The sequence below is a fragment of the Oxyura jamaicensis genome, chromosome 6 (genome assembly GCF_011077185.1).
Source record: "Oxyura jamaicensis isolate SHBP4307 breed ruddy duck chromosome 6, BPBGC_Ojam_1.0, whole genome shotgun sequence".
NCBI classification, from domain to species: domain Eukaryota; kingdom Metazoa; phylum Chordata; class Aves; order Anseriformes; family Anatidae; genus Oxyura; species Oxyura jamaicensis.
Window position 1 is genome coordinate 36005675 of NC_048898.1, and position 15174 is coordinate 36020848.

At 34.4% G+C, this 15174-nt stretch overlaps 1 protein-coding gene across 11 annotated transcripts in view; it reads right to left on the minus strand.

Annotated features, from left to right (window-relative positions):
- CFAP46 (cilia and flagella associated protein 46) overlaps positions 1-15174 on the minus strand; it is an 83387-nt gene that overhangs the window by 9579 nt on the left and 58634 nt on the right. For 6 of the 11 annotated variants that reach the window (XR_004752133.1, XM_035330776.1, XM_035330779.1 and 3 more), the window contains 11 exons: positions 14405-14539; positions 12135-12314; positions 10005-10172; positions 7552-7649; positions 6768-6847; positions 6193-6344; positions 4226-4347; positions 3754-3836; positions 2592-2756; positions 687-760; positions 83-143 (listed from right to left, as the gene is read on the minus strand). Coding sequence is in view for 8 of the 11 variants with exons in the window: in XM_035330776.1 (XP_035186667.1) it covers positions 83-143; positions 687-760; positions 2592-2756; positions 3754-3836; positions 4226-4347; positions 6193-6344; positions 6768-6847; positions 7552-7649; positions 10005-10172; positions 12135-12314; positions 14405-14539 (1318 nt within the window). In the remaining 3 variants the exon portion in view is untranslated. Of the gene's footprint in view, positions 1-36; positions 505-686; positions 761-2564; positions 2757-3753; positions 3837-4225; positions 4348-6192; positions 6345-6767; positions 6865-7551; positions 7650-10004; positions 10173-12134; positions 12315-14404; positions 14540-15174 lie in introns of those variants that run through there. The other 5 variants (XM_035330780.1, XR_004752134.1, XM_035330781.1 and 2 more) reach the window with 5 other exon arrangements.

Below are 15174 nucleotides of genomic sequence, written 5' to 3' on the forward strand. Positions count from 1 at the left end.
AAAAAAAAAAAAAAAAAAAAAAAAAAAAAAAAAAAAGTTTATCTGAACTGATTCATATAGGTAATCATTTGGGAAAGGATACATTTAAAATTACGAGTATCAACAGGCATGGAATTAGAGGGTAAAACACGATGATCTGGTGCCTATAATTATACAGAATATATACAGTATTACATGCAGAAGCCTTAATCAAACATTATTATTGTATCTGCAGTGTTAAACAACTAACAAAAAGATGTCCTAAAGTTTTGAAAGTAGGCTTAAAAGCAGCACAATACACAAGTGTCAATGTAAATCAAAAGCATAAGCTATCCTGCATTATACAGAACGCATATATATACACACATTACTTATATTTACACATGTGAACATATATAGTTATATATGCATATAAAATATACCATATTGCTGGGGGAGGTAGTTTAGTATTTTGAGACAGCTCCCTTCTGAGTTGTTAATTATGTCACGATTATGCAGAGGATATGCTTTTTCAAATAAACAAATCATTATTGTAAAATTGTAAAAACAAGAAGCAAGATTCTTATATTATTAGGTAATATTTATTCCCACTTCAGACTTCTAGAGTATATAAAGAGCTTCTATGCAAGCAACTTGTAGTCCTTTAACAATCTTTTTACACAAGAACTACCCATATTGATTTTATTTTAAAAATTTGGAAAGTTCACCATTTTGACATTCTTTTTCTGTCGGGCTTTTGGTTTTGGTTCTTTAGACCTTTGAACATCTTTAACTTCACTCCCTGTGGAATTGAAAAGAAAAGACTTTTTTTTAAGACATGAGCAGTTTCAGAAAATACAGTTTTCTTGAAGGATTGCTTATATTCGTTAGGATGTAATAATAACAACAGATTAGAAAAATACAACTTAATTTCACATTGCAGCAAGGCAAGGACATTCCACAACCCGCCTTGCCTAAAAATAGTAGCTTGAAAGTGTAAAACAACTAACACACACAATCTCTTGGATGTGCAAATGCTTCACTACATTACGCGTTTAGGAGAAAAGTGTTGAATGGCGACTACTGGAGCACTTTTTAAGCCTATTGCTGTATCTATTCAACATTGATGCTACTGGAATAACTGAAGCTTCTGTGAAACACATAGAAATCAAAAGAATAAAGGAAGTTTTATATTTGAGTCTTCTTTTTACTTCAAGAGGCTTCAAAAAGCAATGGGAACTGTGTTATACTTCTCACTGCAAAAATGACTATAACCAGAGGTATAACTCTCAGACAGTTATCACTGGAATGCACTGCAAATTAGGGGAAGTTTGTGATATCCATTTGAGCGCATTGGCCATTGATTCTCTTTTCATTCAGTGTCTACTTTCATAATAGCATAGGTAGCTTTTCAGTTATGCTTCCTCTCATTAATTAACTTCTAAAATATTGCAACCATAAGAATTTCCAGTTTAAAAGGGGGAAAAACAGAATAAAAAAAAAAAAAAAGTTCTGAAAGTCCTATTTATAACAGATATATAAGATCAAATGAATGTGTAGACTAAAAATATTCTGATCTCAGATTGTTCACGCTTCTTTCCCTGCAGAAATGGCGAAACAGACGACAGTTACACTAAAGTTGCTAAATAGTGTAGATAAGAATGCAATTCAAGAACCTGGATGGAACGGAAGACTGCCATGGCATACAGTGAGACTTTTCTAAATTTAACCTATTTATTGGCTTAGGCCCACTAACTTTAAGTGAGTTAAAATGTGTTTTCATCTATGTCTGAGCAAAATGTGGCTTCAAATTTTTATAGGTTCAGTAATAGGAGGTATCTTTGATCTATAAGAAAAAATTGCTTAGCATTTTTTCTCAGCAGAAAAATGCTATGCACCTGCATTTCTTCCTGATTTTTAGAATAAATTAAAAAAAAAAAAAAAGCTATGTATAAGATATGTACGTATAAGATGTCATAAGGACAAGGTTATAAAACCAATTCAAAATCTACCCAAACATATCACTTAACAAACTCATTTAATTGAAGAGTTTATCACTACCACAGTGTCTGTGGTAGTGATAAAAGTATCTACAGCCAGTGGAGTCTGACTTTGCTCATGTATAGAACAAGAATCACTTAACTGACCTGAGTACCTAATATGTAACATTAGCTATACAGAGAGGAAGTAGCTCAATATATCAATATTCTAAGCAGTCTTACATTAATGTTAAAAGAAAACTAACAGAATTCTAAAGTCTTATTTGATTTTTTTCAATGCAGATGAAAATAGTCATAAAGTTTGATGAAAAATTAAAAAAAAAAAAAGGTATAGATGAAAACAGTTGTAGTTTAAGACAATACGTGTTCAGTTGAAACAAGTCATTTTAGAATGTACTTTTTAACATATTCTTTAATATCTAGAGGTTATTTTGGATTAGCTAACATTTCAATTATAATCAGCCTGTATTATTTCTGAATAAGTCTATTATACGAGCTATTCTATCTAAAATAATGGAAACCTACTATATGACAGACTTCCAGTAAAATACATGACACTTTGCATATTTACATTTTAACTATCTTCCTTCCTACATCAACATAGAAACACAAAAAATGTTTATCTAATAGTACCTGATTCATCCACTTGTAGTCGATTGTAGAGAATCTGGAGAGAAAAATCTCTGGATACAGAACATATTCCTTCCTCCTGAAAGACACTCAGAGTTTCCAAAGGCAATTCCATAAATAATTTATCTGCTAGTAATATCACACACAATCCTAACTCCATAGGTGTTCCTGAATAAATGTGACAAACCACAATTAAGATTTTATATTTCTCAGTATGTACATAAATAACTGCAGTTAGTTGTAAAAACTAGGTTTCCTCTGTTGTCTGACAACTGAACTTATTTTACTGTGAAAAGCATTATTCAAAATATGTTTTAATACAGTTAATTCCTAAGATGTTGTTAGACTTCTAAGCATATGCATTTGAGAGTACTAATTAATCAGAGCAAAAAATATTCCAGTATTAATAATTAATACAATCCAGAACAAAATCTGGGCAAATGCTATTCATTTAAGAGAATCATTTTGGAAATGAAAACTTGTACTAAAAATGTTTGCCTAAAGAGCAGTTTTCCAATAATAACCACATACTTCTGGAGGAAACATTTTGTTTCTGTTATTTGGGAAAACCAAAATGTATCATTTTAGCAACATTTTCCTGTTTTGTTACAGAGAAGTAACAAATACAAACAAAAAGATAGCTGCTGGATTGCAGAAAGAAACTCCAGCAAATTTCTAAAAGCAAGTGCATTTTTTCTAGTAACTTTTAGCTGAGAAATTTGATTGCTCTTCTCCATAAAGAAAAAAAAAAAAAAAAAAAAAAAAAAAAAAAAAAAAAAAAAGATCCCCAAAGCAAGCCATGGACTTGGATTGTCTTCTCTCAGAACATGTTTAGTTTGTCTCAGAACACATTAAGTTTGTTGCATTAAAGCAAACAAACTGTGAGAGTCCACAAAGTAAAAAGCAGAAAGCAGGACAAGACAAAAAAACTAGACCAACAGACTTATGTTCTCTTTTGGTATTACTCCTCAAAAGACTGGTTTGTAATAAAGACATTTTATTTACCTGTCTGAAACCTGTATAGTATAGAAGACTTTTAATACATGTAGAAGGATAGGCCCAGTGTACAAATAATCTTTGAAAGTATACTGAAATATTTGACTTGGTATAGAAAATAGGCAACACTGTTAAAGTGCACATATATTATACTCCAGAGAGCACATACCCTGCATTCTAGTGTGTTTGGTGTCCTTATCTTTCACTTTTATTTTTCCTGATTCAGCTGCTGAAGCTGATGTGCTGTGTTCTCTGGGAAGAAAAATTACATTGAAAATATTTTCAGTATTAATAGTCATGTAAGTAAAGGTTTTCGTGGGATACACAAAGACAGAGATATTTACACAAAGTACTCCTTTGGAAATTCCATCCTTAATTAGTTAAATTATAATGTTTCATTCTGAACTGTATAACTTAAGCTGGAGGACAGTGCTTGTTAGGCATAGGCATTAGTCTTCCATGTGGTTCTATCCTCTTTGACTTGCATATACTGCATATATTTATACTATACCTTTAAAGATGCAGAAGTCCATTCAATGGACTCTAATCTTGCTTTTCACCTACAACCTTTCCTGTATTTGTATGAGCTGAGACCATTCTATTTTTACAAATGATGATCAAAACAACTCTAAATGTCTTACCTAATTTTAGGAAAATCAAACTGTGATAGCAGTGGTTTCAGATATTCTTCCATAATTTCTAATATTTCAGAGAAATCTGTTATCAAATTGTGTCCATTCTTGTCTATTTTCTCTGTTGGAGTCTATCACACACATTGCAACAAAAAACAAAATACATACAAAATTCTATTTAACAAGGATGGTGGGTGTAATATGGTAAATCAGAGGCTTATTCAGATCATTTGAAACATGACAAGTGGAAAATATAAATAGAGCAAATCAGTTTCAAAACTACTTCACAACATCATTGCCATCACCATTTTGCAAAATATTGTAACATAAGAATCAGTATAAAATGTCAATATTTATTATCAAAGCAATTAATGTATTTCTGAAATTTAAATGGGGAACAGGAAGGGACGGAAAGTCCATATATATATATATATATATATATATATATGTATAATGGAATAAAAAATTGAAAGAAATTGTGAAAGGACAGCTTTGAGAAGTAAACAGAAGAAGATGAGTGTTGAAAAAGCAAATTATATTTTATGGAGATCAGTGGAACCAATTGAGAAAAAAAAATAAACAGAATGAAGAAAACAGGTAAGGAGAGAATAGAGATGACACTATAAAACTGAATCTTCTAAAAGCCCATATAGATGGACACAAAAAAATAAATGAACAAATGAGCTCAACTAAATGTCAAAGAGTTTTAGTACTAATGGATGGACTTTCTATCCAAAGCCCTCTTTGCATGGCTTTGTGCAGGTTGTATGCATGATTAATACAAGTTTTAATGTACATTGTGTTTTAAAAATCTTTTTTTCTGTCTGTTCTACCTGACATTATCACCTCTCCTGATGGAACTACAACAATCTTCACATAACTTGCCATTACAACAAAGGCTGGCCATGGACAAGAGAAAAAGTGATCAGCACTTTAACCATCAGGAATAATCAGTATTTTAGCTGAAAGATGGTAACACAATGAATAAAACAGAATTATATTTCAAGAACCAGATGTGTAAGAGTTGTGTGATTAAAAGAAGAAAACAAATGCAGAAAATTCAGTATGATCTACACTTTTCATATCATCTACATTTTTTTCATATTTCAAGTTTTTCATATCAATGATTAAAAAAGGTCCTTACCAGTTTTTGTTAATACATAACATTTAACCAGGGATTACAGAATGTAGTGGAGACAAAATTAAAGTAAATGAGAATGGTAGTTTATAGACTTACAGAGTGCAGAAAACCTGTAGAAAAGCATAGGCTTTTCCAGTGTACCTTTATGCTACACAATAACCGTTCTCTGACTGAAAAAGTATTTCCTTACAGAACTAAGAATTCTTACAATAACAGAACTAAATCCTCTTACAGTAACACAGTAACAGAAAACATTTTTCATCTAGAACTTAATGTTAGAGCTATAGGTGTGAACTTGGAATTCCATTGAGATGTGTACTTGAAGAAAAAATTTGTGACTAAAATACTTGGATTAACTGCATCCAAACAGCCCAAGTGCCAAAGGACAGTGTGCCCTAGAAAGGAACTTTTCTGTAAAATTCAGCAATTTTCTGGAAATCAGTAATAATTCTCTGGTTAAGACTGATTTATTTTGAATAAAGGGTTGAGATCTATGATCCCATTTTTGGGGGGGGACATCCGGGGCCAATGTACACAGCAATGTAAATCTTAGACACACAGCACCTTTTTAAATAAATTGATCTCAGTTGTATCAACTTTCTATCATGATAAACTACAGAACATCTCAGAGTTGTTGAATGACATTGAAAACAGTAACAGAAAAATATAGTAACATTAAATTTTGATGCAGAATACACAAAACATTTAGTACTTGTGAAGATTACGGATGTTACACTTGGAATAAATGGAAAATTCTACATAGAGAGGGCTTATGATAGTTTTTTAGTACATGTTTTCCAGTCTCATTTGAATATAAGGTAATCAAATATATTACCGTATCAGTTTTAGTGATGCACTCTTGCAGGCTTTGAATGACAGTTTCTTTAAGGTGACTCTTCATACTTTGTTGCTTGTAAAGATACACTTTTTCCAACAAAGTACAAAATGTATTAGGATTCACAGGAAATCGAGAAACTTTAGCTTGCACTGTTAGAAGGAGAATAACACCATCATGAGACATGTTCTTTTTGAGACATATTTGTATTTGAAGAAATTACTGTAGAGAGACCATCAGTATCTAAAACAATATATTCTATTGTTCTTTGAAAAACTGTTTACATATATTTTGCATAAGATCTGTACAGATGTGTACAATTAAAAAAAAAATTAAAATCTCCTGATATGTATTTAACAGCAACTTTACCCTTAAAATATACACTAAAATTCTGTAAATCCTGTCTGGATACACTGTATCTGATAATGAAACATGCATTTAGGTATTTACTTTCCTCAGGTATTAATGAGTTACCATTATTTAAACAATTATTTTAAAATTTAATTGAAGGAAACAGTGAAACATATGAGCAATTAGGGTAATGATTTTTATCTCTAACTGTAAGAGGCACTTACCCATTGGTTCAGTGGATTTTCCTTTCTGCTGCAAAGTACTTACTTTTGATTTCTCAATCAATGAGCTGTACAAGTTTGATCTATAGAAAGCAGAAAACTGCTGAGTAGATTATTTGACTGTTCGGGCTTATTGATGTGAATGAGTTTTGCTACATAAGTAATTATTATCCTACAATTTAATGTGCTAATACTCTGATGATGCATTAATTACCCTGACCTTGGGGTGCTAAAACCTGCAAAATCCAATTGGAACAAACTGACAGCTTTAAGAAAACATCTTTCATTGCTATATATCCAGTAAGGGAGATTTTTATTTGTTCCATGACAGTTGTTTAAGACTTTTCACAGTTGGTGAAGCTGTACATAACCAGTTGCTACAGCTGTTTATGAGTAGTCACTCATGAGGCTGCAATAACCAGACTATGTGAGGTTCTATAAAGCTAAATGGGACTCCTCCTGACATTTTCAGGAGCATAACCAGTGAGAGATGAATAATATAAACAGGATTTAGGAGAATAACAAGAATGGTCTAAAACCTTTCAAATAAGCTCTGGAGATTAAACATATAACTAGGGAAATAAAAAGCCCAGAAATACTTAAAAGTACAGGTTTGAGCTGCAGGTGGTTTTATTTGTTTATGAATTTGCACACTAACCTAAAATTCAAATCCAGCAAAATTAGAAGTAAAAGACAATAAGCAAACAAAATAGTGCTTATTCACAGGTATAGAAAGAGGACATTTGTAACAAACAGAATAACAAATGAAAATGATGACATTTTATACCTGTCTTCTGAATGCTGGAGAATCATTATGTAGAAATTAGATGGCAATTCATTCACTATATTAAAATGTTCTACAGGAATACAGAGATTTCTCCATGCCTGCATAATAATTCAAAAATAAAATTATTTTAATACATTTTATTAACAGTGATTTCAGTTCTTCCGTGAGAAAATTGGTAATTCTAGTAAATAAGGTTTTAATAATTTAACAGGACTGGAGGCAATGGACACATGCTGAAACATAGGAGGCTCCGTCCAGACATAAGGAAACATTTTTTCATTGTGGGGTGACAGAGCACTGGCACAGGTTGTCCAGAGAGGCTGTGGAGTCTCCCTCCTTGGAGATACTCAAAAGCCACCTGGACATGATCCTGGGTAACCTGTTCTGAATAGCCCTGCTTGAGCAGGGCAGGTTGGATCAGATGACTTCCACAGGTCTCTTCCAACCTCAGCCTTTCTGTGATTTTTGTGCAGTACAGAACTTATAAATAATATTTAAAACAAATTTGAATTACTGTAACTTAGTCCACGTTTCAAAGCAACCTGACTTTTTTGGCCACTATACTATATGTGAAGTTAAAATGTTATCAAATCCTAGCAGAATATTATCAAAGGCAGGTAGCAGAATAATTCAATGTAACACACACTTGTAAAAATGTTTCACAATTTTGTTAAAAACAGACACTTCACCAAAAGGAACTATATAAAACTATATAAAATATTGCAATTAGTGCTAATGAATATAGAACTGTTCTCAACAGAACACATGGAAGAAAACCCAAGTGACTCAACATCCAGTCACCAATGAAATATTTGTCCTAATACAGAAAGCACCATAAATGTCTTTGTTACATTTAAGCATATGCATGTATGTGTTCTTCAGATTGAAGTCTTATGTGCTTATCCATACCACCTTTAGCCCGCTCTGAATATATATATGTACATTATCAACTGGTACACTTGAGAGCAGAATTATACATTCTGCTTATACACTTTTCAATTATTTTTACTTCAGAGTACCTGTGGACTGGTCTCCTGGACTGATTGCCCATTTGTGGCTTATGTGCGTCAGGGAATCCAGTTAACTTTTTGTCTGAGAGGAATCCAGCTTATACACTCATTGTTCCATGATAAAAAATCAAAACACAGTAAATGGGGACAATTGGGAGATACACTTTGAAAGTATCACTCCTGATCTGAAGTAAAAATCACAGCTAAATTTTAAAAAACACTCATGTACTCTCAAGGAGAACTACTTTATCGACCACTTTGGTTTCCTGCATTTCATGCTTCCTGTAACCATGCAATTCAACAATGAAGCCATAAACATATTTCTTAATCATCACATTTCTTTCTTGATCTACCGCAGCAGGTGCAGACACAGTGGGTATTGATGAACCTTTTCAGCTGGGTTATCTCCTACCCATCAGATTATTACAGCAACCCCAAAGGTGTCTTCAGAACAAAATACTGTCCTATTCCTTGGGTTAAATAAGATAATACGGCACATAGAAAGAAGACCCAAAATAATGGCCTACAAATACTTATTTTGTTTATTCTGTACTGTACCTCTGCTTGCCACCTTTTTTAAATGTTTAATTCCTGCCAGTTACAGTTAAACCTTTGTATCTAACTTTCTGTCAGTTTTAAATTTCATTTAATTTTTATTATTTTCTAACTTAGGGTCTTCAAATCTTAGTTTTAGTATCCACTTTTAGATGTCAGATGTTTGAAGAACACACATTTCTCAGCTGGCTTAGAACAAATGACAGATTACTTCTGTCCCAGAAAAGCTTACTATCATTTGCTCCAGAAACTATGAATTACATGAAATATTTTTTAACTGGTTGTTTGTTGTTTGTTGTTTTTTTTTTTTAATATCATAGTTTAGATGATGTCTAGAGACTAACCAACAGAGAGTTTAATAAGAAGATCAATTATATATATATGTATATGTATGTAAATGAACCTTGTCATAGGGTAGCACTTGTGTGGGGACCTAAGAATCTCAAACAGCATGACTGGTTGCTGTCTAGATGGTGACTAGAGTCTCTGCTGCCAGGGTCCTTTACAACAGCATCTTCAGCTGGATTGGATGAGACTCACATGGAACTAAGGATTTAGGTGTACTGAATTCAGACAGCTCTGACAGCCAGATACACCAAATTGTAACTACGGGACAAATTTGGATTTCATCTTTGTATCTCAATTCTAATTTAAATTACATAGCTCATGCCACACAGACAACCTAGCATAAACAAAACCACAGGATACGGACCATACTAACAAATCGTGAATTTCAGTCATGACCAAGTCAACCCATACCTGAAATTAAGAAAATAAAAATGTTCAACAAGAGTTCAAAGGAAACAGATATGTATGTATATGTCTATATGTGTGTTTTGTATAACATACATATAAACACCTCATAAGTAACACATCTCAAAAAGTTACCATTGAAGTAGCAGTCAGTTGCTGTTCCACATTTTTCAGAAGATCACTTGTGTTCCTGTTTTGTTTCAATTGATTTTGTAGATGCAGTAATGCTGCCAGCCGAGAGCTGCTGGTGTCAGAATTAGCTGTTAGAAGGATATGTTTCATCATCATAGATGCTGAACAGCTCTGTAAAACATTTAGAGCTGCTTAGTTTCTCTCCCAAAAATCATATAAATACATATATATGTTCATTATAACATGTATATATATGTATGTTAAAGAAATAGTCTCTCACTTAAAAAGAAATGAGTTAGCAAAAGCATGTCTCCTATATGTGTTTATAACCTAATGTAAACCCTCTGCCAATAATTTAGTAAGATTTCTTAAGATTAACAGCGAGAATTGACTTTGTCTACATCTACCATTTATGTTCGTGCATTTACTCATCTAAGGTCTAAATGGAAAGGTTAAGTGATTGTGTTCTGAATTCAGCTTTTCAAGCAAGCTGTCTTTTCTATATTTCTTTGCTTCTCCAAAGACAATACTGGCCTTATTACCGTTTTACCCACCACATGACATATTTTAACATCCTTCCCACAGAGAACATTTTATAGGGTAAGTAAGACTACATCCTTTTCTTTTCAACAAACATAAAAAGCCTCTCCTTTGAACCAACACCTTCCCCAGTAAAAGACATGGCTACTCATGGTTTTGGTGCCTTCTTATGCCTTCTACTTTGCCTGTTCACAAATAGTATAACAGCAAACCATAAAAAATGTGGTGTGCATGAGTACAGCAACAAAGGACTGAAGCATGAAATCCTGTATTAGCATTGGTGCAGCCTCACCTCAAGTATTGTGTACAGCTATGGCCTCCATAATATATAAAGGATATTAAGATACTTGAATGCATCTAGAGGACAACAAAGCTGGTAAAAGGGCTGGAGGGCATGTCCTGTGAGGAGAGGCTGAGGGCCCTTGGGTTGTCTAGTTTGGAGAAAAGGAGGCCAAGAGGTGAGCTCATTCCTGAGGCAGGGAAATGGAGAGGGAGGTGCTAGTCTCTTCTCCCTGGTAACCAATGACAGGACACACACAAAAGCATGAAGCTGTGTCATGGGAGGTTCAAACTGTACATTCAGGAAAAAAACTGCTTTACTGGCAGGGTGGTCAAACACTGGAAGGGGCTTCCTAGCCTGTTGAGGTGGCTGAAGCACCATGCCTGTCAACATTCAAGAGGCATTTGGATAATACCCATAATAAAATGCTTTTCCTTAGCCCTGAAGTGGTCAGGCAGTTAGATTTGATGATCTTTGTAGGTGCCTTCCAACTAAACTATTCTGTATTCTATATCCTATATTCTAGCTGTGCTGTTTTCTGATTTATTGAAAGACCTACTCAGTGCATTCCACTCACTGATGGAGCTATTTGCAAATCTAAGTGTTGGCACAGCGACATATGCTTAACATCTGCAATAATTTCTTGTGGTTGCCTTGATGTGGGAGGAAGAAAATTAGTATAAGGTGCATTTCTCTATTTCTGCAGTGGAGATGACGGTGTAGGAAGTATGTATTATTTGTTCCTGATGTAGGGAATATGAGCCTTACAGCCATTCCTTATCTTCTTTGTGGTGAAGGCCCACAGTCACACGAGTGATTCATATATCCTTGAGTCACCTAAGGGATCATGCTGAGTAGGTGCTGATTTGACAAACTGAACAGAAACCTTTCCTATCTACTTGAAAATAATGAATGAATAAATCCACAGAAACATTTTTAAAATTATTTGACAGGGAAGGATGAAAATGTTTTGTGGTAATGTCTTATCTTAGCTAATCACATTATAATAAATTAATTATACTAAAATATTTGCATGTATGCAATCAAGAATGAAAACTTCATGTCAAGCACAAGAGATACTGAAATTGTCAAAAAGCCATGGAACAACCATTTTGACCTCAGTTACCATACTGTATATTTAGTTACCCATATTACCAATTAGTGCCTATATGTATCTGTACATTGTGCTCTGTATGATCAATTATCAGGCAGGCTCTGTATGATGAATGATCAGGCAATGTCTATGAACAAACAGTCTTGCTTATGTAACTTAACACAACCTGGAAAAATGCATAATACATTAGCGGCATTACCTGATGAAGGGCTAAAAACTGGCTAGTTGAAACTGGATCAAATTGTCCAAAGCATTCAACCATTTCCAAACTAGCAGGACAAAGGATGTTGGTAATATTATAGCTGAATGCAATACCCATACACTGTAGTAAAGCTTCACTGCACTGAGAAAGATATTTCTGAGCCAACCTAAGTTCCTTCTAGATTATAAAAATAGAAAGGTTTATATTAAAATATGCATTAATATTAAATATTCATTAAATGTATACAGATTATTTTTGTGTTAGAAAAATAAATATGATTTTTCATGGTTAATAATGTTTTTCTCCTTCTTTAGACATTTACTTATGTTCAAAATATGCAAAATAGATTAATTATTCAGCAGTTGCCACATTTGTTATACAGTATTAAAACATAAATGTTTTAAGAAAATACCTTTATTTAATATAAAACACGTAGTACATGTTAGCAGAACTATACTTAAATTCCAGAGAATAGGAGCTGCTCAGAACAAAGGAATTTTCAGTCAATTCTCAGTACAGTTGTTTCCATTTACAGTTAATTATATTTAATACAAATAAAACCACAATTTTCTTAACTTATTATATCAAGTTATCAATTAATAATATAAACTGTGTATCTCCTCCTTCTAGTGCACTTTGAGTTGCAGTAGTTAACACAGATCAGCTCAGCATACAGTTTAAATTTTGTTAAGAATTTCACAAATATTTTATGACAAGTTATCTTCTTGTTCCCAATCTGCAAAATGTTACGTTGCTTTAAAAAGGCATGTCTGTGCAGCAAAAAGCTGACTCTTTGCTTTGTCCTAGCTGCTACATGCTGGATCAATGAAAATCTTTAAAGGGGAAATTACTTCTACCTGGGAGCTCAATCAGAATCATAGAATCTCCCAAGCTGGAAGGGACCCATAAGGATCATCGAGTCCAACTCCCGGCACCATACAGGTCTACCCAAAATTTTACACCATGTGACTAAGTGCACAGTCCAAATGCTTCTTAAACTCTGACAAGCTTGGTGCAGTCACTACTTCCCTGGTTGTACTGGGTCTGGCTGGGATGTTAACTTTCCCTGCAGCAGCCCATACAGTGCTGCGCTCTGCACTTGTAGCTAGGACAGCAGTGGTATCACACCGGTGTTGTGTCTGCTGCTGAGAAGTGCTGGCACAGCATCAGGGCTCTCTCTGACCCTCCTGGGGGGTGGGCAAAAAAGTGAGAAAGAAACATCACCAGGGCAGCTGACCTAAACCAACCAAAGGGATATTGCATACCATATGATGTCACACTCAGCAATAAAAGGTGGAAAAAGGAAGAAGAGGGGAGGGGTGGGCTCTCGTTGCGAAAACGTCTGTCCTCCCGAACACCGGCTACGTGTATTGAGGCCCTGCTCCAAGGACGTGGTCAAGCATCACTCATTTGTGGGAAGTAGAGAGTAATTTCTTTCCTCTGCACTTCCACATAGCCTTTACTTGTTTTGTTTTGTTATTCCCTTTCCCCCTCCCTCTTTCCCTTTCCCCTTTTTTCCCTTTAGTTGAATTGTTTAATTAAAAATAATATTTCCTTAATAATATATATATTTTTTCTCTTTAATTAAATCATCCTTATCTCAACCCGTGAGTTGTTCTTTCCTTTACTTCTTCCCCTCCTCATCTGAGGAGGGGGAGTGAGAGAGCGGTTGTGGTGTTCAGCTGCCTAGCACGATAAAACCACCACAGGAGCCTGTTCCAGTGTGCAACAACCCTCTCAGTGAAGAACCTCTTCCTGATGTCTAACCTAACCCCCCCTGCCTCAGCTTGACAGCATTCCTGCGGGTCCTATCACTGGTGACTAAAGAGAATAGATTGACACCTTGCCCTCCACTCCCTCTCGTGAGGAAGCTGTAGGTCACGAGGAGGTCTCCCCTCAGCCTCCTCTTTTCCAGGCTGAACAGGCCAACTGACCTCAGCCACTCCTCAGACGTCTTCCCCTCTAGGCCCTTCGTCATCTTTGTAGCCCTCCTCTGGACACTCCAACAGTTTCACGTCGTTTTTGTACTGTGGTGCCCAGAATTGCATCCAGTACTCGAGGTGAGGCTCCCAAAGAAGCTCCCACAGCATGTTTTGAGATGCAGGACAGAGACACAAAAGAGGTAGAAAGACAGGATTTTCTGGGCATTTTGGAGATTCTCATTTATAAGATCAAATTTATGTTACAAACATTTTCATTACCATTTCAAACAGAACTGATAAGGTAAGAAAAGTATATATTTTAACTACTAAAATATGCCAAAATACCTTTAATTCCCGTACTTTCCTCCTATACTTATCAAACTGACACTTATTAGACAGTAAACTGATGTCTATCACTTCCTGTTCACTGCATTCTCCTGAAGTCAGGAAAGGTTTAGCGATGTCCAATTTAGCTTCTTCCTACTCATCACAGTAGGGGAAAAAAAAAAAAAAAAAAAAGTTAAACATTACATCATTACATTATGTACAAGTGGCTTCATTTATTTTGTGAATGTTCAGGTGAAAATGAAACTCATGTTAAAAGATATCATCTCACTACATGAATCCCTCGATGGTGAGTGATTTAGCAATACTATTAGGCATCAAAATTACTTAATATGTTATGATGACAATACATCTAATAGAAACTAAAAAGGATGCCCATACAATCTCTTAGATTTTTGATTTTCTGGTCTTTCTTCCTCAGTTCATCACTTATGAACACTTCAATCCATCACTAAACTTGATTGACTCAATCAACATTTGTTTTCTTACATGGCGTTCTTACTGCAACACAAAAGGAAGTTATAAATCTGAGCATTTCAAATACAAGTCCTTACTTTTCTTCCATGGATACAGAGACAAACCTAACAAGCCCTTCAAGGCATTCAAGAAATTTTTTAATCTCTCCTGAAAATTTTGGAATTATCATATATCAGGAATAAAAAAAGTGATCTGCATAACAATGGCATGTTGACAGAAGTATTTTTTCTGAAATTCCTTGCTTCAGCATACATTTTTCTTATGGCTTGCATGCAATATATAAAACCCAGCTC